Source organism: Macaca mulatta, chromosome 3 (assembly GCF_049350105.2).
Source record: "Macaca mulatta isolate MMU2019108-1 chromosome 3, T2T-MMU8v2.0, whole genome shotgun sequence".
Classification (NCBI taxonomy): Eukaryota; Metazoa; Chordata; class Mammalia; order Primates; family Cercopithecidae; genus Macaca; species Macaca mulatta.
The window spans coordinates 35,049,175-35,073,320 of NC_133408.1; the positions used below are offsets into that span (position 1 = coordinate 35,049,175).

The 24,146-nt window shown below is 52.1% G+C and overlaps 1 protein-coding gene across 1 annotated transcript in view; it reads right to left on the reverse strand.

The window, feature by feature from the left end:
* C3H7orf50 (chromosome 3 C7orf50 homolog) overlaps positions 1-22,398 on the reverse strand; it is a 125,790-nt gene extending 103,392 nt beyond the window's left edge. The window contains 2 exon segments of the mRNA NM_001193747.2: positions 13,518-13,647; positions 22,364-22,398. Coding sequence (NP_001180676.1) covers positions 13,518-13,646 — 129 coding nt within the window. The 5' untranslated portion in view covers position 13,647; positions 22,364-22,398.
* Between the last annotated feature and the right edge of the window lie 1,748 nt (positions 22,399-24,146).

The following is a 24,146-nucleotide window of genomic DNA, read 5'->3' on the forward strand; positions in this document are numbered from 1 at the left end:
GCAATCACAAACTGACATTGTTTCCTGTCCTACTGGATCACAGCACCCAGGGTGGATGTCGGGTAGCAGGTGCTCTGCTGCAGCCGAGGCCTCACATAACCATCTTGATGGCAAAGGTTTTCTCGAAGTGCGACTTTAAGGGAAAGACAAAAAACGAAACCAACTACTGTTCTCATCCACGGCATAACACAACGGTGTTGAACAAAACAATCTTTATTCAAGGGCCTGCTGTTTGTCGTTTTGCTTAAAGTCAGTTTCTGGCCAGGTGCAGCGGCTCATGCCTGAAATCCCAGCACTCTGGGAGGCCAAGGCAAGACGATCGCTTGAGCCTGGGAGTTCAAGACCAGCCTGGGCAACATAGGAAGACCCTGTCCCTATAAAAAATACAAAATTTAGCTGGGCATGGTGGTGCACACAACTGTGGTCCCAGCTACTTGGGAGGCTGAGGTGGGAGGATCACTTGAGCCAGGGAGGCTGAGGCTGCAGTAAGCCAGGATCACGCCACTGCACTTTAGCCTGGGTGACAGAGGGAGACCCTCTCAAAAAAAAAAAAAAAAAAAAAAAAAAAAAAAAAAAGCAGTTTCCAAGGACCTCAGGGCGGGTGACAGTGAGTGAGGACTCGCTGTGGATGGAAAAGCAAACACGCCCACTGCAGAAATACTCAGCACACGCAGCTGCTACAAGACGTTAACTGCAGTGTCGTCTCACGGCGGCAGAATCAGTCTTTCTGGTTTCTTCTGTAAATTTTTTTGCATTTTCTAATTTATTTTACATGAATCATGTATAACTTAGGAAAAATAACACACATTACTATTTTAAAATTACATTTTGCTGAGTTATTTTCTGTTCACCACAAAGCAGCAGCGCTGGCAAACATCTGGGCTGATCACAGCAGCAATGACAACATTAGATGGAAATTCCATTGACATGGAAACAGTGGGCTTTTCTGGAATATGGGGAAGTGGATCCTGTTTTCTTTGGCCCAGAATGAGGATGGTCAGATCTCCATGGCAGTGAGGAAGGCTGGCGAGCCTCCAGTTTCTCGGCAGTTGTTTAGATCTGACCAGCAGGCTGCGAAAGCCCAGCTTAGAGACGAGAGAGGCCGGCTGGGAGCCCAGTGCCAGCTAACAGCCCACCTGCCCTGTGGCCCAGCCTCCACCTGCTCACTCTGAGAGATGCCCAGCAAGGTGGCTGGGACAGCTATCCCCAAAAGGCTCCTGGAGAAAGAGACCACAGGAGGGCTCCACACAGGGCGAACAGGCCACCTCAGGCAGGAACACCGCGGATGGCCCCATATAAAGCCAGGAAAGTCCCCCAGGACATGGCACCTAGCAGCTTCCAGCAACGATCGGGCCAACAGCACATATCACGAGCCTTGGAAAAGCAAAAGAGCTTTAATTCTGCTTCTCCTAATTCTCAGGACATTAATCGGCTGTCCTCTTCCAAATAGGAGCGCTGTGATCCAAGTGGCTAAAAAGAAAAAGCAATGACACCATGTGCCGACGAGGGTGCGGGGTCCGGCCTCAGCTGCACTCGCGGTGGGGACGCCGAACGGCGCAGCTGCTCTGAAGAAGCGCAGTGGTTTCGTAAACATCTAAACATGCGTGCACCACGCAACTCAACGGCCACGCCCTGGGCACTTACCCCAGAGCGATGGAAACGTATGCTAAGGCGTATTTACAGAGCTTTATCCACGAGACCCAAACGTTCGCTGCTCCTTGGATGAAAGAGAGGCTGTCAAGCAGCGGACCAGGAGCCACGCAGCGCAGGCGCCTCCTGTATCTTCACCGCAGCGGTCGTTACAGAAAGCCATGCACGTGGAAAAGCTGACGGGCACACGCACACGCACACACCCACACATACAACCTGTGGATTCTGGGCGAGCTCTGTGCGATGCACCCACGTTGATGTCCCGGGGAAGCTACGCCACACAGGCCCCTCACACTTTTTTTTTTTAAAATTCACTATGAATCTACCGTTATTTTAAACATAAACTTGCTTTAAGAGGAAGTGCGAGTGAGCGCCCCGATGGCACCGGCTTGCTCAGTCCTCTGTTTTCACACCGTCCCCCAGCGACCAATGCCCCGAAAGCCACGAGTGCCCGCTCCCGGAAGACGCCACCCGGGCAGGAGCAGCCGCTCCTGTGCTCTTCCTGTTGGGAGCAGGTGTGCGACCCATATGGCAGGGGGACGGACCCACTTCGACCACCCACACTGAGAAGATTCCGTAAGCATCAGGAGGTGCTCGAGGGTCACCACGCCCCACAGAAAGCAGAACAGCTGGAATCAGATGGCAGCGCTGGGCAGGGACTCAGAGGTCACCTACTTCACATCTTGCTCCCCACAGGGCTCCTTCCCAGGCGATCCTTACAACACCCACCTCGTCCCAGTCCGAGCACTTATAAGGACAGAATCCCTACCTCCTCTGAGACAGCTGATTTTCCGACAGCGCGTCTCCTCCCAAGCCACCATCTCTGCCTTTAATTCCTCCCCGTGGGTGGCAGGTCTGACTCCCAGGCAAGGAGCAGTGCAGAAACTCTGAGCCATGGCAGCCTTCGAGGGGCAAAGGGGCTCCAGGACTTGGCCTGGACGGCAGGAGGCCATGCTCTGCTCTGGGGCTCTTCTCGAACTTGTCTCCCTGGAACTTGTCTCCCGGGAACGAAGCATCCGGTGTTATGTGCGCTTTTATTTCTGGCATCTCAAGGTATTTTGGCGGGAAGCTAGGCCCCAGCTCAGGAAGAAGTGCAAACCTCTCGGTGGCTCAACTTCCCATCGATGTAGATCCTAATTTTATATTTCAAGTTAAATGTCCTCTTGTTGCTCACCGATGCCCTATTCTTCTCCTAATTAGCCCGCAGTGCAGCGGTGCCCATGGCAGGCTTTTCCACGCAGGATGACGACATCACTACAGCTCTACGGACCGGCTTCCATCACCGATGCCCACGCAGGACGATGACATCACTACAGCTCTAGGGACCGCTTCCATCACCAACGTGCCTTTTTAATTTTGTTTTGTTTTCTAGAGACCAGGTCTTGCTTGCTACGTTGCCCAGGCTGGCCCTGACCTGCTGAGCTCAAGGGATCCTCCCACCTCAGCCCCCCTAGAAGCTGGGACCACAGGCCAGTGCTTATTCAAAAATAGACAAAAAAGCAGCTCATCGTTGCTGCTATAGGAATGCTGCCGGCGTCACATGCTGCCCATCTTCTCATCCGGAGAGCCACACAAGGTTTCCTTCAGAATTCAACTGAGACCAAAACAAGAAAACCACAGCACAACGCTTACCCAGCAATAATATTAAAACACCAGGCTTCTGGGTTATGCCAGAAACACAAAAGTAGTTCTGCTGTGGAAAATGTGAATTATATGGCCATATTAAAGATTCTCACATCTATCATACAACACTGGCTCAAAAGTCCTAGCCGTTGCTAGAAGAAAAACAAAGATGGCGTAAGCGCAAAGTGGAGATACACCTGCCATTCTCTAGAGACATTTTCACTTACTTAAAAAACCTGATCCAAGAGAATCCATTGACAAAATAACAGAATTAGAAAACTCAGCATCGTTGTTAGCTCTACGATCAACATCCAAACTATCTATAACTTCCCAATACACTGTCAGTAACCATTATGACACACCAGAGGAGGAAACAGACTCAAAAGTATCAAGAATCCTAACAACAAACAAGCAAGACCTTTCCAAAGAAAACCATAAAACTTCCCTGGATAACAGAAAAGACAACCTCAATAAGTCACAAAAAAAATTTTGTGGAATATAAAAGCTGATCCCAAAATTCATACAAATAGAAGGCCAAGAACACTGTCTGAAAAAACAATGAAGAAAGAGGTTTTTACGGCCAGGCAAGGTGGCTCACACCTGTAATATCAGGACTTTGGGAGGCTTGAGGAGGGAAAATCGCTTGAGCCCAGGAGTTTGAGATCAGCCTGGGCAAGATAATGAGACACCATCTCTACCAAAAAAAAAAAAAAAGAAAAAGGTACTCACTTTACTAGATATTAAAGCATATTTAAAAAAAAAAAAAAACTGAAGTATTAAACAGTGTGGTAAGGACCTCACTAAATAAATTATGGTATAACAAGATAATGGAATACTATGCCACTCTTAAAAAAAAAACGCTATTGTGGGCCGGGTGTGGTGACTCACGCCTGTAATCCCAGCACTTTCAGAGGTCAAGGCAGGAGGCTCGCTTCTTAGATATGGCATCAAAAGCACAGGCAACAAAAGAAAAATAGATCAACTGGTCTTCATCAAAACTGAAAACTTCAGTGCCTCAAAGGACATCATCAAGAAAGTAGAAGAGAAGCCACAGAATGGGAGAAAATACCTGCAAGTCGCATGTCCGAGAAAAGAACTGTACCTGGAATTCGTAAAAACTCTCGCAACTCAGGCCGGGCGCGGTGGCTCAAGCCTGTAATCCCAGCACTTTGGGAGGCCGAGACGGGCGGATCACGAGGTCAGGAGATCGAGACCATCCTGGCTAACACGGTGAAACCCCGTCTCTACTACAAAATACAAAAAAACTAGCCGGGCGAGGTGGCGGGCGCCTGTAATCCCAGCTACTGGGGAGGCTGAGGCAGGAGAATGGCGTGAACCCGGGAGGCGGAGCTTGCAGTGAGCTGAGATCCGGCCACTGCACTCCAGCCTGGGCGACAGAGCGAGACTCCGTCTCAAAAAAAAAAAAAAAAAAAAACAAAAAAAAACAAAAAAAACAAAACTCTCGCAACTCAATAATAGACACAAATAACCATTGTGGTTCAAGTGGGTGAAAGGTTTGTTTTGTTGGTTTTCTGTTTCCTAGTTTTTTGGGGACGGGGTCTTGCTCTGTCACCCAGGCTGGAGTGCAGGAGATCAGAACTCACTGCAGCCTCAAAATCTTGGGTTCAAGCAATCCTCCCACCTCGGCCTCTCGAATAGCTGGGACTACAGGCATGTGTAACCATGCCTAGCTAACTTCTTAATTTTCTGTAGAGACAGGATCTTGCTAAGTTGCCCAGGCTGGTCTCAAACCTCTGGCTTCAAGTGATCCTCCTGCCTCAGTCTCCTAAAGAGCTGGGATTACAGGCGTGAGTCACTGTGCCCAGCGGCAAAGGGTCTGAATAGACATTTCTCCAAGGAAAATATAAAAGTGACCAATAAGCACATGAAAAGATGCTCACCCTCATTAGCCTTGGGAGGTGCCAATCAAACCCACAAGGAGATGCCACTTCCCAGACACACTAAGATATCTAGAATCAGAAGGTCACATATCACAGTGCTGGCGAGGACACGGAGAAAGTCCAACCCTCAGCCAGGCGCGGTGGCTCATGCCTGTGATCTCAGCACTTTTGGGAGGCCAAGGAGGGCGGATCACATGAGGTCAGGAGTTCAAGACCAGCCCAGCCAACAAGGCGAAACCCTGTTTCTACAAAAAAATACAAAATTAGCTGGGCGTGGTGGTGCATGCCTGTAATCCCAGCCTTGGGAGGCTGAGAGAGGAGAATCACTTGAACCCGGGAGGCGGAGGTTGTGGTGAGCCAAGATGGTGCCACTGCACTCCAACCTGGGTAACAAGAGTGAAACTCCATAAAAAAAAAGGGGGGGGATAGAATGCTCAACAAAAGATTCTAAGGCAAGTGTATCTTTCTTTTAGAACAAAAGAAGTTAGATCCCTATCGCACATAAAACATAAATTTAAATTGGTTCTAAAAAATATAAAAGAGAAGCACTTCTTTCGGAAGAAAACTCAGAAATCATAAAGAAAAAAAACTGACCTTACATCAACTATATCTCAATAAAAAGCTGTTTTTTAAAACCACACACTCAGAATGACGAGACTACACCCACAAGAGTGGCCAAAATTAAGAAGCTAGCAGCACCACGTGTCAACCAGGGTGTGCAGGCACCAGGATCCTCATGCTTCTTTTTTGTTCAATGTTTTGGGGTTTTTGTTTTTGTTTTTGAGACAGGGTCTCACTCTGTCACCCAGGCTGGAGTGCAGTGGTGCAATCTTGGCTCACTGCAGCCTCAGGTGATTCTCCCATCTCCGCCTCCCTAGTAGCTGAGACTACAGGTGCGCACCACCATGCCTGGCTAATTTTTGTATTTTTTGTACAGATGGGGTTTCACCATGTTGCCCCGGCTAGTCTCAAACTCCTGAACTCAAGTAATCCTTCTGCCTCGGCCTCCCAAAAGTGCTAAGATTACAGGCATGAACCACCGTGCCCAGCCAGTATCTTCTCAAAAAATTAACCACACACTTACTATAGGATCCAGCAATTCTGGTCCTAGGAATGAAAGCACAGAAAGACGTAGATGCAAATGTTAACAGCACATTCATAACAGCCCCAAGTTAGAAACAACTCAGTCTCCAAACTCTGGTAAACAGGTGAGAGAATCTGTGATCATTCCGCACCACGGACTATTTCACTCAGCCCTGAAAACAGATCAAAAACGGACAGACACGGGGCAGCACAGCCACAAAAACGGATGGACATGGGGCAGTGTGCATGGACTATTTCACTCAGCCCTGAAAATGGATCAAAAACAGACGGACACGGGGCAGCACGGCCACAAAAACGGATGGATACGGGGCAGTGTGCATGGACTATTTTACTCAACCCTGAAAACGGATCAAAAACGGATGGACACGGGGCAGCGCGGCCACAAAAACGGATGGACACGGGGCAGTGTGCATGGACTATTTTACTCAACCCTGAAAACGGATCAAAAACAGATGGACATGGGGCAGCGCGGCCACAAAAACGGATGGACAGGGGGCAGCGCGGCCACAAAGACGGATGGACATGGGGCGGCGCGGCCACAAAAACGGATGGACACGGGGTGGTGCGGCCACAAAAACGGATGGACACGGGGCAACGCAGCTCAGCCCTGAAAATGGATGGACATGGGGCAGTGTGGCCAGCAGGCGGCCCATGGACTATTACTCAGCCACAAAAACGGATGGACACAGGGGGCAGCATGGCCGACAGGGATGGAGGAGGGAGCTGGCCTCCTGCCGCCTAGGCGGGCCTGAGAGAGACCATGTGAGTTATCGGGGTTTCAGTTTTCCCACACGTAAGACAGTTCCGGTTCCACCTGCCTTTCAGCCCTGCACATGTATGAGTTCAAAATTCAGCGGGCAGACCCCCCTCATGCAGCAGTCAGACAGGAGAAAATAAAAACAATGTGGGCGGGGGCGGGTGAAATTCCACTGAGAAAAACAACTTGGGCTCCCAGGGAGCCTCCGCAGACACCAGCAACCACTCGGCCCCACAAGTTCAGACACAAAATCCCACTGCCAGAGCGGTTATGCTTCTTGGGGCAAAATACCATTTGTCTGAAGTATTTTGGCTCAGAGCAAATTCTCAAGGCCATGAAGTTCATGGCCTCATTTGATGGTTTTATAAAGCTGTGGGCTTCATGCTCAAGTAATTCACATTGATTTTCAAGATTACAAAAGCAGCAAATTGAGAGTTTCTACACACTGGTCCATGCCAAGTAGCACTGCTCTCTTCTGTCGACCACTACCTGCGCCCCGCGTTCTGTGAGGTGCAGGCCCCACAGCCGGAGGGTCAAGCTGCTTACTGTGGCCCATGAAGCCTTCCGCAGCCACTGCACTCACACAGGGCAGCGTGCTGCACCCACCCACCGCACTCACACAGGGCAGCGTGCTGCACCCACCCGAGGTCACCGCACTCACACAGGGCAGCGTGCTGCACCCACCCTAGGTCACCGCACTCAGGGCAGCGTGCTGCACACACCCGAGGTCACCGCACTCAACACAGGGCAGCGTGCTGCACACACCCGAGGTCACCGCACTCACACAGGGCAGCGTGCTGCACCCACCCGAGGTCACCGCACTCACACAGGGCAGCGTGCTGCACCCACCCTAGGTCACCGCACTCAGGGCAGCGTGCTGCACACACCCGAGGTCACCGCACTCAACACAGGGCAGCGTGCTGCACACACCCGAGGTCACCGCACTCACACAAGGCAGCGTGCTGCACCTACCCGAGGTCACCGCACTCACACAGGGCAGCGTGCTGCACCTACCCGAGGTCACCGCACTCACACAGGGCAGCGTGCTGCACCTACCCGAGGTCACCGCACTCACACAGGGCAGCGTGCTGCACCTACCCGAGGTCACCGCACTCACACAGGGCAGCGTGCTGCACCTACCCGAGGTCACCGCACTCACACAGGGCAGCGTGCTGCACCTACCCGAGGTCACCGCACTCACACAGGGCAGCGTGCTGCACCTACCCGAGGTCACCGCACTCACACAGGGCAGCGTGCTGCACCTACCCGAGGTCACCGCACTCACACAGGGCAGTGTGCTGCACCTACCCGAGGTCACTGCACTCACACAGGGCAGCGTGCTGCATCCACCCAAGGCCTTGTCTGAGCCCCGATGGTCCTTACACGGCACCTCGACACACGGACCCTGCCCTCGGCTGAGCCTCCGCTGGCTTGCAGCCAGCCACAGGAAGGGATCCTGGTCTCTCCTAGTGGGCTCCATGAGGTAACCAGAGTCAGAAACCAGGGGTGAGTCTCTTCCCCAGGACACACGGCCAGGTGACTGAAACCAGCACAGCACCCAGGCCTCTGCCCCGGCACCTCCAGGCTGCTAAGAATCGCTGTTGAGATGCCTGCGTGGACAGAAAGTGTTGCACACATAAGGGATTCTTATGAGGCAGAGGAAGCCAGGGGGGTTCTGCTGACAACACTGGACTGAGGGAGCCCACCTTTCATCTCCAGGCAGCCAAACGGCGCTGACAGCAGCAGGGAAGCGGCCGGGTCATACAGGGGCCTCCACACCAGCAGCCATTCGGCTGGCTCTGCATGGGGTGGTTGCACGTATGCCCCCTTCCCTGGCATACAGGTCCATGGCTTCAGACAGAAACAGAGAAGCTAAGGGTCCCCTTTAGTGGGACTGGAGAGGGAGGGGGAGGGCGAAAGACAGAAAGACCTGCCGAGTCACATCGCCTCCTTCCACGTCCACCGACCCCAAGGGATGCTGGACAGCAGGCCCAGCTCACCCGGGGCCCCACAGTACCCCCCAAAGGGCATGTGTCATTTGAAACCTCATCCTCACAACCCGCTCAAGTGGGAAACCAGGCCTGGAAGGGTTAAAGGAACATGAAGACAGAACTCCTAAACCCCAGCTCCCCGGGGAGGGCTTAGCTACGAAACAGGAAGCAGACAGGGCAAACCCTGGGACCCCTCTGGTCCACAAGAGGAAAGGCCCAAGGCGCCAACCCCAGCGGCAGAACCTCCTGCCCGCAGAGCTGAGGAGGACAGAAGCGGCAGGTGCCAGTCCCTTCTAAGACCAGTGAGCAATCATACAGCCCAGTCACCAAGACACGAGACAGGCCCGTGGGAGTAGCTGTTCCTCCTGCCGCAGCCACCACAAGCCACCCACCTCCCCAGCACTCCAGGCCAGCAGGGGCCTCTGGGATGGTGAGCTCAGCAAACAACGCCCAGAGCCAAGACCCTGAGGCCCTGGGGCCCAGGACCAAGGAACTGCCAAACCTCGCTGGTGCCAGACAGAGGCACCAGGGACTGAAGCCTGGGAGAGGGAGTGCAGCCGGCCCAGGCGGCTTCCCGGGGCCAAGCCCACAGGCCTGAGTGGGAACTGGAATGCTGAGGGAGCGCTCCCCAAGGGGCGATGAAGTCCCGTCACTTGGGGACATGGCGGCGATCCTGGCGCAAGCTCAGAGCGCTCATGCTGTGGGAAGAGGCTGCACGGGGCCCCGGGAGCGGCCGCTGACCCACAGGCTCCCCGGACAGACGCTGCCGGGAGGACAACATGATGGCCCACGGGGGGACACAGGCTTCTCCGTCCTCGATGGCGGATTCCGGAGGTCCGTCCAGGATCCACTGGGGGAGGGGAGGAGCCAGCACAGTACTTTTCCACAAGCTCCCCGGAGCCCAGGAATGCTGCTCCCCAGGCCCAGCCACCCACCCTTCTAAGCACTTAGGTTCAGCTTCAAAAAAAAGCTTGAAACCCCTTTTTTTTTTTTTTTTTTTTTTTTAACAATTTCCCATGAGAACCAGGGAGAATCAGCAAGGAAATATCCATATTAGCAGAGATTCCCCCTTTAATGTGGAAACTGGCTCCCGACACACAAGAACATGAGCCCCCAAGCCCCCACATGAAGTCACAGAGGCCCATCTGAAAACCCTCCCAGTAGCCTGGAAACTGGCCACAGGGGCATGCACTTTGCAGAGAATCCAGCCGAAGGCAGCTCCTTCCACCAGCTCCCTCAGAAGGAACGTGGCTGCCGACCCCTGCTGGTGAACAGGGCCCCACCGAGACCACATTCCCTGGCTTCCCAGGCCCTTTTCCCGCTGCCAGCTCCTCCAAAGGCTAAGGAACCGGCTCCAGGTCGCTTCCCAATGCTCAGCTGGGCGGACCTGAGACCAACTCCGCGCCAGTGGCTGGAAAGCCAAGTGCGAGTGTGGTGACTCTGCCGGCAGCCGCGTGTTCCAGACCAGCAGAGTCCAGCCCTCAAAGCGGAGCTGAAGGAAACAAAGGCTTTCTTCTTTCCCCTCTTGCTTTCCAACTTTCTTTTAAGCAACACGTATTTTAATAATGAAAAACAATTACTTGAATCACATACTTTAAAATAATTACTTGAACTTAAACAAAAGGACAGACACCACCCCCTCACTTGGGTATGAGTTTTAACCTCTGCCCACAGTCACCATAAGCCGAGCTGTCGTGGGGGTCCTGCCAGTGACCAGCGGCCTGTGTGGGGATCAGGGAGGAGGAGGGTTCACCAAGAAGGGAGAGTCAGAAGCCTCTTCACTAAACTCAAAAAGTTCAGAGTGATGCCACGCCCACCAAAGTCTTGTGTGCCTGAGGCTCTGTGGAATCGGGACTGGGCTGAACCACAGAACAAAAGATCAACCAGTGTCCATCTGGAACCCAGAAACCAAAAAGCACCCACACAACTGGACCTCAGGCTGTGAAGAAGGTGCGAATAAGAGGCAGTCGGCCTGGGGACACAGGAATTCAACAGCTCGTGGAGGAGGAGGAGCTGAAATTCAGGGCGAGGCTCAGGTGGAATGCTGGGCTGCCTCCTGACCCACTGCATGGGAGCCATAGGACCTCTGCACCTGCCAGGCCTCGGCCTCTGGGTGACCTTGGGGCGTTCCGCTAAAGAGAGCCCAGGACAAGCTGTCTGCCTGTGCTGGGGGTGCTATCTGGCTTCCCTCGCCCCTCGGGGGTGGCAGTGAGAGACGACCCTCTGAGATAGCCAGGACCTCCTCTAGGCACGTACCCCCACTTCTCCCCTCCACCCACGCCTGCTGAGCCGCCTGCAGCCACAGACGTGGTGGACGTGATTTTACACCACCTTCCGAGAGCTCAGCACTGCCTCATTGGACAGGATCCCAGAGTGAGCTGGGCCACACCCAGCAACCAGGCACACTCCACTGTCCCAGGCATCTGCGGCTGGGCAGCCCAGGGACCCCTCCAAGCACCAGCTGTGCCCACCTCCTGCTGGAAGCCGCTTTGAAGAAGGGTCCGCATGGGCTCCCCCTTTCCACCTCCCTCCGCACAGCGGCCCTTTTCTCATTTCATGAAAAACAGGGCCACCTGCCACCCCGCATCTCACAATGGCACATCGCCCCAGGCACGAGACCTCCAGCACTAAACAACAGCAGAGCTTGAACCCTGGCGTCACCCTGGGGAAGTGAACAAATGTAACAGTTGGCACCGGGCCCTTGAACAACTCAGGGACCCAGTCTAGCTGTCACTTACTGATCGATCTTTAAAATAAATTCTGAAAATATGTGCCCCAAACCACAGAATGGTCTCAAAGTTTAAGGACTTAAGCAACAAAGCTACAACAACACTCTCGTTCCTATTTACTCATCTGTGTCAACAAGGCTGCGTGGCACTGAAATCTGACGTGGGAACAGGAACACAGCCCGTGGAAACCCGCTTTCTCTCTAACAATGACACGCAGATCCACAGGTGAGTGCACCAACCGCAGAGACACGGAAAGCCCTGCCCTTCGCGGGGTGGTGACACGGGGTCACAAGGCCCTGACCACGATGCAATGCATGCCTCATCAGATTTCACTTTATGTAGAATCATTTGTGAAAATTCCTAATCGATTATGCTGTTTTGATCAACAGCATGCTACTAACGGTAAACACAGCTCAACGTAGAAGAAAAATTTTAACACTCAGAACTTGGTGGGTAAAAAAATTTTTTATATTTTCAAATTTAAATGTATATGCATCTTTTTGTGGAAGATAAACATGATACAGGACAGAACAAAATACTTTCAAGAATAAAAATGCAGGGCTGGGCGTGGTGGCTCACACCTGTAATCCCAGCACTTTGGGAGTCCGAGGCAGTGGGATCATGAGGTCAGGAGATCAAGACCATCCTGGCTAACACAGTGAAACCCCGTCTCTACTAAAAATACAAAAAGATTAGCCAGGTGTGGTGGCGGGCGCCTGTAGTCCCAGCTACTCGGGAGGCTGAGGCAGGAGAATGGCGTGAACCCAGGAGGCAGAGCTGGCAGTGGGCCAAGATGGCACCACTTCACGCCAGCCTGGGTGAGAGAGTGAGACTCTGTCTCAGGAAAAAAAAAAAAAAAAAGAATAAAAATGCAGGCCAGGCGCGGTGGCTCACTACTGTAATTCCAGCATGTTGGGAGGCCGAGGCGGGTGGATCACTTGAGGTCGGGAGTTAAGACCAGCCTGGCCAACATGGTGAAACCCCATCTCTATAAAATATACAAAGAATTAGTCGGGTGCGGTGGTGTGCACCTGTAATCCTGGCTACTTGTGGGGCTGAGGCAGGAGAATCGCTGGAACCTAGGAGATGGAGGTTGCACTGAGCCAAGATCCCACCACTGCACTCCAGCCTGGGTGATCTGGGTGACACTGCCCTCCAGCCTGGGTGACAGAGTGAGACTGTGTCTCAAGAAAACGAGGAATAAAAATGCGTAACTTTAGGAGAAGATGGCTCACGTATCTCTTCAGGTGAATGGTGGTGGACACTCAGATCTCAATGTTATTTATAATCCACTGCACAGTTTAGAAAGTGAGGCCAACGGGTGATTTTCATACGGACAATAACCATGTTATTCGACGTGAACATTTCTAGATGTGCGTTTTTAACCACAGGCTTCAGGCCACGCCCCTGCGCATGTCCAGGTGAGGAGCCGCCGCCCGCACCTTCTCAGAGCACAACCAAAGGCCTGCTGCAGGCCCCTCACCATCCTGCATGCCGCCACCAAGTCCCCTACACATCACGGCACCCAAAACAGCAGTGTCCTGATGGCTAAAAAAGGCGATCATGGGGTTCCAACTCAAAATTTACTAAAATCCTTTTTTGTCCTACAATTGCTTCTGGAAGGCACCAAGCCCATCCACGCCTCCGCATCTGTTCCAGCCTCTGCTCCACAGAGACCAGCAGGCTGAGCCGCCCCCTCCCTCTAGATCAGAAAACAGGTGGATCCCAGAGGGCGGGGCCCGCGAAGCACTGGCGGCCTTACCTTGGAGCTGGCTCCATCGACGCTTGGCACGGCCTCAGGGCCCAGCAGTGGCCCCTCTGCTGAGGCCTTCTTCAGCTTTTTGTTCTTTTTCTCCGTCACTTCAGGAACTTTTCTCTTCTGTTGTGCCATCCTGCAACAGAGAAAGTAAACTGCTGAAAATAAGGAAATAAAAGGCTTAGCTCATATAAGATTTTTAAATAAAAAGAAATAGGGCACTCTCCCGTTTTTTAAAAAAAGTGTTTCAGAAAATACGGAAAACATAAAAGTTAAAACAAACTCAAACCCCCACATTTCATCACCTATGGCAACCAATTTGACATTTTGGTGTATTTTCTTTCCGTCTTTTTTTTTTTTTTTTTTTTTTTGAGTCAGGGTCTCACCCTGTCACCCAGGCTGGGGTGCGGTGGCACGATCTCAGCTCATCTCACTGTCACCCAGGCTGGAGTGCGGCAGTGCGATCTCAGCTCATCCCACCCTGTCACCCAGGCTGGAGTGCGGCAGTGCAATCTCGGCTCATCTCACTCTGTCACCCGGGCTGGAGTGCGGTGACACAATCTCGGCTCATCTCACTCTGTCACCCAGGCTGGAGTGTGGCAGTGCGATCTCGGCTCATCCCACCCCGTCACCCAGGCTGGAGTGCGGCAGTGCGATCTCGGCTCATCTCACTCTGTCACCCGGGCTGGAGTGCGGCAGTGCGATCTCAGGTCATCCCACCCTGTCACCCAGGCTGGAGTGCGGCAGTGCAATCTCAGGTCATCTCACTCTGTCACCCGGACTGGAGTGCGGCAGTGGGATCTTGGCTCATCTCACTCTGTCACCCGGGCTGGAGTGTGGCAGTGCGATCTCGGCTCATCTCACCCTGTCACCCAGGCTGGAGTGCGGCAGTGGGATCTTGGCTCATCTCACTCTGTCACCCGGGCTGGAGTGCAGTGACACAATCTCGGCTCATCTCACTATCACCCAGGCTGGAGTGCGGCAGTGCAATCTCGGGTCATCCACCCTGTCACCCAGGCTGGAGTGCGGCAGTGCAATCTCAGATCATCCACCCTGTCACCCAGGCTGGAGTGCGGCAGTGCGATCTCGGCTCATCTCACCCTGTCACCCAGGCTGGAGTGTGGCAGTGCGATCTCGGCTCATCTCACTCTGTCACCCGGACTGGAATGCGGTGACACAATCTCGCGTCATCTCACCCTGTCACCCAGGCTGGAGTGCGGCAGTGCGATCTCAGGTCATCTCACTCTGTCACCCAGGCTGGAGTGCGGCAGTGCAATCTCAGGTCATCCCACCCTGTCACCCAGGCTGGAGTGCAGCAGTGCGATCTCGGGTCATCTCACCCTGTCACCCAGGCTGGAGTGCGGTGGCACAATCTTGGATCACTGCATCCTCAAAATCCCAGGCTCAAGCCATCCTCCCACCTCAGCCTCCTCAGTAGCTGTAATCACAGGTGCCACCATGCCTGGCTAACTTAAATTTTTTGTAGAGGCAGGGTCTTGCTATGCTGCCCAGGCTGGTCTTACACCCCTTGGTTCAAGCCATCCTCTGCCTCGGCCTCTCCAAGCGCTGGGGCCACTGCCGTGCGCTGCCGTGCCCGGCCCCGTTCGGTCTTTTTTCTGACTGCTTTTATTTAACACAGCTGCAATCATACATGGATTATATATTCTATATTTCTAACAGAACATGAACACAAAGCTTTTAAGATTGAGAGAAATACCATCTTCAGTGACAGTATCATAATTTCCCAAAAGTGAAAATCTGCCTGCTCTCTAATCACTGAATATTTTGAATTGTTTTCACTTTCTCCTATCATGGGCTCACTCGTGCTCCCCATCAACTAGGGAAGCTGTGGCACCACCCGGGCTGTGGGTGCCAGCCCTGCCCATCACAGGACACCTGGCCACCTCTGGTGGAGGGGCTCAAGGACCACCCTAAGTCTGGGATCTCCTCTGAGCATCCAAGGAGCATGGAGCAGGCCACGTACGAGGGTGGATGCAGCATTCGAGGGGCACGTGGTTAGGCCTCCTTTCTCCAGCACAGCTGTCTCTAGAACACCACACCAAGACGGAGAAGTCCAGGGATGGCAGAACCCGTGTCCTTTGTGGACTGTGTTAAGAGGGAGTCGAAAGAGGCAGCTGAGGCCACCAGACCTGGGAGCCTGCTGGAGGGGCTGGGGTAGCAGGCCCTGGGTCCCTGATGGAGGGGTACTGGCGGCTGTGGCTGGGACCTAAGGAAGAACCTGGGGTGGGGTGCGGGCAGGGAACGGGCTGCTTCTAGGAGGGAGAAGCAGGAGCCCGGCCCACACCTGCTGCTGCAGCGAAGCCTCCTGCATGGGCTCGCTCAGACAGGACAGCAGGAGCAGAAGAAGCCCTCGCCCGACCCCATGTCCCTGTCCCCACCCCTCCCTTCCTGTCCCCACCCTCCCCAGGGCCACCCCCTCACCCACACTCCTCCTTACTTACACTCCTCCCCACCCTCCAGCTCCCAGTCTCCCCTGCTGCCCCTACTGGGTAGAGCCTTAAAAGGAGCTGAGAACAGAAAAGTGTCCTGCAGAGCCCCAGGCTATATAGGCCCCCGAGTGGGTGGGGGTGGGGGAGTACCACAGAGGCGCTGGGGAGCTGAGAGACAGGAACTCAACAACCAGCACGCTGCTTCACCACATGGCCTCCAGCCCAGACAGCTCAGACACACACCCACAAAGGACCGCGTCAGTAAGCCAGGGAACACCAAGAAAGCCAAATCCCACCCCAAAATTAAAACAGGCCGGGCACAGTGGCTCACGCCTGTCATCCCAGCATTCTGGGAGGCTGAGGTGAGCAGACTGCTTGAGCCCAGGAGTTTGAGACCAGCCTGGGCAACATAGCGAGGCTCCATGTCTACAAAACATTTTTAAAAATTGGCTATGCTTGGTGATGCACACCTGTGGTCTCAGCTACTCAGGAGGTGGAGGTGGGAGGATTGCTTAAGCCCAGGAGGTCGAGGCTGTGGTGAGCCATGATTGCACCACTGCACTCCAGCCTGGGCAAAAGAATGAGACCTTATGTTTAAAAAAAAAAAAAAGTAAAGCAGGAAAGGTGACAGGAGAGGGGCAGTTAAAGGATGATCATCATGGAAAGGGCCTGGCAGCACTGAGCCCACCCAGAGCCCAGGTGTGGTCTAAATACCACTAGCTGTGAAAAAGAGTCAGGGGAGGTCAAGGCAGGCCTGGGATGCTAGGTTACGCCAGAAACCAAGGAGACAGTTGAAGAGCAAAGGCCCCGTCCAAAGGGCAGAGCCTGCACAAGGGCTCCCTCCATCCCACTTGGGGCTGTCACTGGTAACAGCACACTGAAAGAATATTCCTATTGCGGAATCAGAAAACCCCAAGCCCCTTATTCTTTAATTGAGCCTTAAATTTAAAAAGCATCAGAAGCCAGAGGCTACAGATTTCAATTAGCTGTGTAATAAGAAATCTTGGAAGAATGAGATACTGTTGGCACAGGGGTTCTGAAAAGACAAAAGACCATGCCAGCCAATTACCTTGTGAGAGAAATAAGAAAAGTTCAGCAAATATTTACATACCCATTACTATAAAAGTTAAGTCAAATCTATATTCATTCTGTAAGTTATCATTTAAAAACTTAATCACTATGTCTATTTGCTAAAAAGGGATAAAAGACTTTTCCATATTATGGAAAAGTTTATTTTAATAGTTCTAAGGGAAAGTGACTCAAGCTTTGAGATAATGAATGTTTGTTATGGAAAATGACGTTTACTTTCATTTACTGTCAACTGATTTTCAATAAGAGTGCCATGACAATTCAGTGAGAAAGACAAATGGTGCCAGGACAACTGGCTACCAACATATAAAAGAACTGATTTGGAGCCCTACCTCACACCATACACAAAACTAACTCAAAATAGATCAAAGTCCTAAATGGAAGACCTAAAACTATAAAATTATAGAAGAAAACATAGGAGTAAATCTTCATGACCTTGGATTAGGCAATGGCCTCTCACATATGCCACCAAAAACAGGCAGCAAAAGAAAAAGAAAATAAATTGGACTACAACAAAATGTAAAACTTTTGTGCTGCAAAGGATGCCAGCAAGAAAGTAAAGAGGCTGGGTGCGGTGGCTCATGCCTGTAATACCAGCACTTTGGGAGGCTGAAGCAGGAGGATCACTTGAGGCCAGGAGTTCCAGACCAGTCCCGACCACACAGCAAGACCGCATCTCTACACAAAACAAAGCAAAAAGAAAACCCAGGCCGGGCACGGTGGCTCACGCCTCTAATCCCAGCACTTTGGGAGGTGGGAGGACTGCTTGAGCCCAGGAGTTCAAGACCAGCCTGGGCAACACAGTGAGGCTCCATCTCTACAAAAAATACAAAAAATTAGCTGGGCATGTTGATGCACACCTAGAGTCCCAGCTACCTCGGAGGCTGAAGTGGGAGGATGATCTGAGCTCAGGAAGTCGAGGTTGTAATAAGCCATGATTATGCCACTACAACCCAGCCTGGACAACAAAGTGAGAACCTGTATTTAAAAAAAAAAAAAAAAAGACCACCCATAGTATTGGAGAAAAATACCTGCAAATCACATATCTGACAAGACACTAGTAACTAGAATATATAAAGACCTCTAACAACTCAACAATAGGAGACAAATAACCCGGTTTTTAAATGGGGAAGGGATCTGAAGAGACGTCTCTCCAAAGATACACGAATGGCCAACAGGCACATGAAACGCAGCTCAGCATCATGGGCCATTTAGGAAATGCCAATCAAAGAGAAACGAACACATCTCCATAAAAACGTACAATGATGTCCACGGCAGTACGTGCCTAATATCCAAGCAGTCGAAACAACCTCCGTGTCTGTGCATCCATGGACGAAGGGGGAACCAAACGTGGCGCATTCGCACAGGGGATACTATTCGGCCACCAAAGGAAATGGGACACTGACACGTGCCGCAACACGATGAACCCAGAAGACACTGTGCTGGGCGAGAGAAGCCAGACCCCCGAGACTCCGCACTGCAAAATTCCACTTCTGTGAAAAGCTCAGGATATGTAAATTATACTGACAGAAAGGAGATCAGAGATTATTTAGGGATAGGGCAAGCGGAGGGAAGAGTGGGTGACCACGAAGGGCTACAGGATTTCTTGTGGGAGAAGGAAAAAGTTTTAAAATTAGATTGTGGTGATGGTTCCACAACCCCTCGATATACTGGGAAAAATAAAAACTATAATCCCTCTCAAGTTATTTACCATAAATTTAAAAATGTAACACCTTAGCCAGGCGTGGTAGCATGTGCCTATAGTCCCAGCTACTCTGGAGGCGGAGGCAGGAGAATCACTTGAACCTGGGAGGTGAAGGTTTCAGTGAGCCAAGATCGCGCCACCACACTCCAGTCTGGGCGACAGAGCAAGACACCATCTCAAAAAATTAATTAATTAATTAAATAAATAAAAATATAACACCCACGTGCTACTTTACAATAATAATAAATGGGAGAAAGATTGTTTGCTATAAAGTTTGTTGTGAGAACCAAATTTGTGCCATATTTTTTCTACAAAAAATCAAGCCGTATGCCCAGCCTTGCAATATAGTGAAACCCTGTCACTACAAAAAAGATTTTGGCTGGAATGCAGTGGCGTGATCATAGCTCACTGCAGCCTCAACTGCCCAGGCTCAAGCGATCCTCCCAACTCAGCCTCTGCAGCAGCTGGGACTACAGGTGTACGCCACCATGCCCAGCTAATTTTTGTATTTTTTGTAGGAATGGGGTTTCATCATGTTGCCCAGACTGGTCTCAAACTCCTGGGCTCAAGCGATCCTCCAACCTTGGCGTTCCAAACTGCTGGGATTACAGGTGTGAGCCACCAGACCTGGCCCCAAAATACATATATTTTGTAGTTAGCTGGGCATAGTGGCCCGCGCCTGTAGTCCCAGCTACTTGGGAGGCTGAGGCAGGAGAATCACTTCAGCCCAGGAGTTCAAGGGTGCAGCGAATCATGATCATGCCACTACACTGCAGCCTGGGTGACAGGGTGAGAGACCCTGTCTCTTAAAAAAAAAAAAAAAAAAAAAAAAGGCAAGGCTGGGTGCAGTAGCTCACACCTGTAATCCCAGCACTTTGGGAGGCTAAGGCGGGCAGATCACCTGAGGTCAGGAGTTCGAGACCAGCCTGACCAATATGGTGAAATCCTGTCTGAACTAAAAATAAACAAAAATTAGCTGGGTGTGGTGGCGGGTGCCTGCAGTCCCAGCTACTTGGGAGGCTGAGACAGGGGAAGCACTTGAACCAGGGAGGTGGAGGTTACAGTGAGCCAAGATTGCGCCACTGCACTCTAGCCTAGGCGACAGAATGAGAGGAAAGAGGAGAGAAAAGAAAAGAAAAAAAAGAAAAAGAGAGAGACAGAGAGAAAAAGGAAGGGGAGGGGAGGGGAGGGGAGGAAAGAAACAGTCATCTACCTGCCCTGTCTCTGACTCCTTTCCTCCCCCCATCCCATCAGGCTTTTGCCCCAACCACCTTGCCACAATGACACCCACCTGGCTAAATCCCATTGCCAACTCTCAGTATGCAATTTATCTGACCTAAGAGCATTGGACTGTTGATCCTTCCTTCTCTCTTGACAGGCGTTTTTCACCCGACATCAGCACAGACAGCACAACTCCTGCTTTTGCTCCCACCTCTTAATCGCCTGTCCTTGAACACTGAAGGACCCAGGCTTAGTGCTCAGCCTCCTCACTCCCTCGTGATCCCATTCGGTCACGTGGCTTCAAATACAACTAGATGCTGATGACTTTGTTTCCTCTCTTTACAGGTCTCTTATTAACCCTATCCTTGAACTACACGCCAACTCAACTGTGCATGTATACAGTTAAACATATATGCGGTCATATACATGTACCTAGACATATATATACATGTACATACCTGAACTCCTGATCTCTGTTTACACTGTTTATACAGATGTATACATACATACATATACACACACACACACGTATATATATATATGTGTATGGCCAGGCACAGTGGCTCACGCCTGTAATCCCAGCATTTTGGGAGGCCGAGGCAGGGAGATCACTTGAGGTCAGGAGTTGGAGACCAGCCTGGGACATGGTGAAACCCCGTCTCTACTGAAAATACAAAAAATAGCTGGGTGTGCTGGTGCATGCCTGTAATTCCAGCTACTTGGGAGGCTGAGGCAGGAGATTCGTTTGAACCCAAGAGGTGGAGGTTGCAGTGAGCTGAGATCACGCCACTGCACTCCAGCCTGGACAAGAGAGTGAGACTCTGTCTCAAAAAAATATATATATATATGTGTGTGTGTGTGTGTGTGTGTGTGTGTATAAACTGTGTATATACATAACTATATATATAAAACCATACATACGTACCTATATGTGTCATCTACACACATATCATCTCAAACTTAAGAAGTTGTAATCAATACCCTGGTCACCCTCCACAAACCTGAGCTTCCCGGTGTTCATCCTCTCCAAAAACATCCATCTGATGAGGTTCACGTCGTAGCTCAAGCTTAAAACCTTGGTCCATCCACAACTCCTCTCTTTTTCACACGCTCATCCAACCTACCACCACCTCCCGTCGGTTTACCACTGAAATACACCCAGAATGTGACTCCCTTATGATCCCGTAGGTACCCGGTCCAAGCCACCACCTCTCACGATGGCTTTTAAAGCCCTAAATCAGATTGTGTGTCACCTCCACTCAAAAACTTCCCAAGCTGTCCCCTTCCACTTGAAGGGAAAGTCAAGGTCCTTGCCAGTTGGTAAGGTCCACACCACTGCCCTGGCCCCTCCCCGCATCTCTGGGCCTCACCTCCTCTTTCTCTGTTCCCAAATTGGCCGCAGCCACACTGGGCTCCCTGCTGTTGCCCGGCATGGAATGTTCTGGTGCCTCACTCCTCCTTCTGCTTCCTCTCCACTCTCGAACCCCCTGTTCTCATCTTCTCCACGGCACTTATCACCACCTGCTCTGTGCACCTTGGTCATCTGTCTCTCCCCTCCAGAATGGAAGTTCACTAGATCACAGACTTGTCTCCACTTGTTGACAGCTGTAGCCCAATGCCCCGAACAGCGCAGGAGGAACCCAATGAACGTTTTTTAAAAACGAACGAATGAAAGATGGAAGGAAGGAAGGAAGGAATGGAAAGCATGCTTATGATGGAAAGTGAGGCCGGGCTTGATGGCTCACTACTGTAATCCCAGCACTTTCGGAGGCCGAGGCGGGAGGATCCATCGCTTGAGACCAAGAATTCGAGACCAGCCTGGGTATCATAGTGAGACCCCGCTTCTACAAAAAACATTTTAAAAAATTATCCGGGTGTGGTGGCGCGCGCATGTGGTCCCAGCTGCTGGGCAGGATGAGGCGGGAGGACAGCTTGAGTCCAGGAGGTGGAGGCCGCAGTAAGCTATGATCACGCCACTGCACTCCAGCCTGGGTGACACAACGAGACACTGACTCAAAAATAAAAAAAGAGAGAAAGTGGGAGCTGAAAGCCTCGGAAGGCAATCAGGGAGTCTTCAGGGGAAGACAATAAACCAGAGCCACAGCGAGGGCTGACAGCCTGAGACCTAGGAGCCAGCGGCGTCCTTCCTCCCGCCCGCACTGAGTTAACCCAGAGGGGGTGCCAGTGTCGGAGCCCGCGCGGGACCGCACCGGACGCACCAGCCTCTCCAGCACCCGGGACCCCAGGGCCGCCGCCCAATCGCGCCACGCCAGGCCTCCGCGCACCCACGTGGACGGGGCGGAGCCCCGCGGGAGCCCACCCCGGGGCTCTGGATCACCTCGGCGCCCTGACCCGCCGGCCACCCCGCTGCAGCCCCACTCTCCTACCTGCGCCCACTTCGCCCACCCAAGCTTGAGCAGCTGCGTCGTGGACGCCGGCTTCCGGCAGGGACTCGCGCCCCAGGTAAGCGTTAGTCCCGCCTTCAGGAGCGCGGAGCCTCCCATTGGACGAGGTCAGCGTCCGTCTCTCCGCCGGCTAATGGCAAGCGACGGCAGCACGGAGGGCGGGTCCAGGCCCGGGCGCGGGCTAGTGACGCCATCTCTAGGGGCCTAGAATTGCTAGAAGAGCTGCTGGTTGCCAAGGCAACCCGCCCTGCCCGGAACACGTGCAGAGGACTAGGTTTGGGCCCCGCAGCGATGGGGGGGTCTGGGGTGCAGCTGCCCCTGCCAGGCAGGCGTCCCGGGATGAGGCCTCCGCCGAGGGTCCAGGGCATGGAACTCCACTCGGAGTCGAAATGGATGAGCTATGGCTATTGGGATCAACACGGCTAGGACTCAAACTAGGTGCTAAAAAATATACAGGGTGGGTACTCTTATAATAATACTTGTGTCAGGGCGCGGTGGCTGACGCCTGGGATCCCAGCACTTTGGGAGGCCGAGGCAGGCTTGAGCTCAGGAGTTCAGACCCGCCTAGCCAACATGACGAAACCCCGTCTCTACTAAAAACACAAAAATTAGCCAGGCGTGGTGACAGCTGCCTGTAATCCCAGCTACCCCGGAGGCTGAGGCAGAAGAATCGTTTGAGCCCAGAGGTGGAGGTTGCAGTGAGTCGAGATCGTGCCACTGCACTCCAACCTGGGCGACAGAGTGAGACTCTTGTCTTTAAAAAATATATATAAATAAAAAATAAATTAATTAAAAAAATAAAAATTAGCCGGATGTGGTGGTATGTGCCTGTAGTTCCTGATAGTCCGGACGCTGAGGTGGGAGGATCGCTGGAGCCTAGGAGGTGGAGGTTGCAGTGAGTTATGATCAAGCCACTGCACTCCAGCCTGGGCAACAGAGCCAGACCCCGTCTAGAAAAAAGAAAAAAAAAAAAAAAAGCACGCTTTCAAGTCACCCAGTAAGTTAAGTGCTTCGCAGCCATATTAAGGATGATGTACTGTTGCCTCAGGAATCCAAAGGTGACAAGCAAAGAAGGTGCACTCTTCCTTACTGGTAGAAGATTGTATTTGTTTCCTATTTCTGCATACCAAATTAACCCAACATTTAGCAGCCTAAAAGAACATTTATTTTCTCATGGTATCCGGGGTCAGGAAAGTGGGTGTGGCTGAGCTCTGTGCCCTTTGCCTCAAGGTTTCAGCAAGTTGTGGTCAAGGTGTCTCCCAGGGCTGTGGTTTCATCTGAAAGCTTGTCTGGAATGATCCACTCACAAGCTCACACCCATGGATATTGTAAGGACTCAGTCCTCCAAGGTCACTGGAGAAGGGCCTCAGCCTTGCTGGCTGCTGCCCACAGGCCACCCTCAGTTCCTTGGTACATGGGCCTCTCCACAAGGAAGCTCACACCACCACAGCTGGCTTGCCTTAGTCGGAGCAAGCACACACAAGCGGAGGCACACACAAGATGGATGTCACAGTCTCCTTGCACCCTAATATCAGAAGTGACTTCCCTGGGCTTTTGCCATATTCTGTTCATTAGAAGTCGGCTGGGTGCGGTGACTCACACCTGTAATCCCAGCACTTTGGGAGGCTGAGGTGGATGGATCGCTTGAAGTCAGGAGTTCAACACCAGCCTGGCCAATGTGGTGAAACTCCATCTCTACTAAAAATACAAAAATTAGCCAGGCATGGTGGCATGCACCTGTAGTCCCAGCTACTCGGGAGGCTGA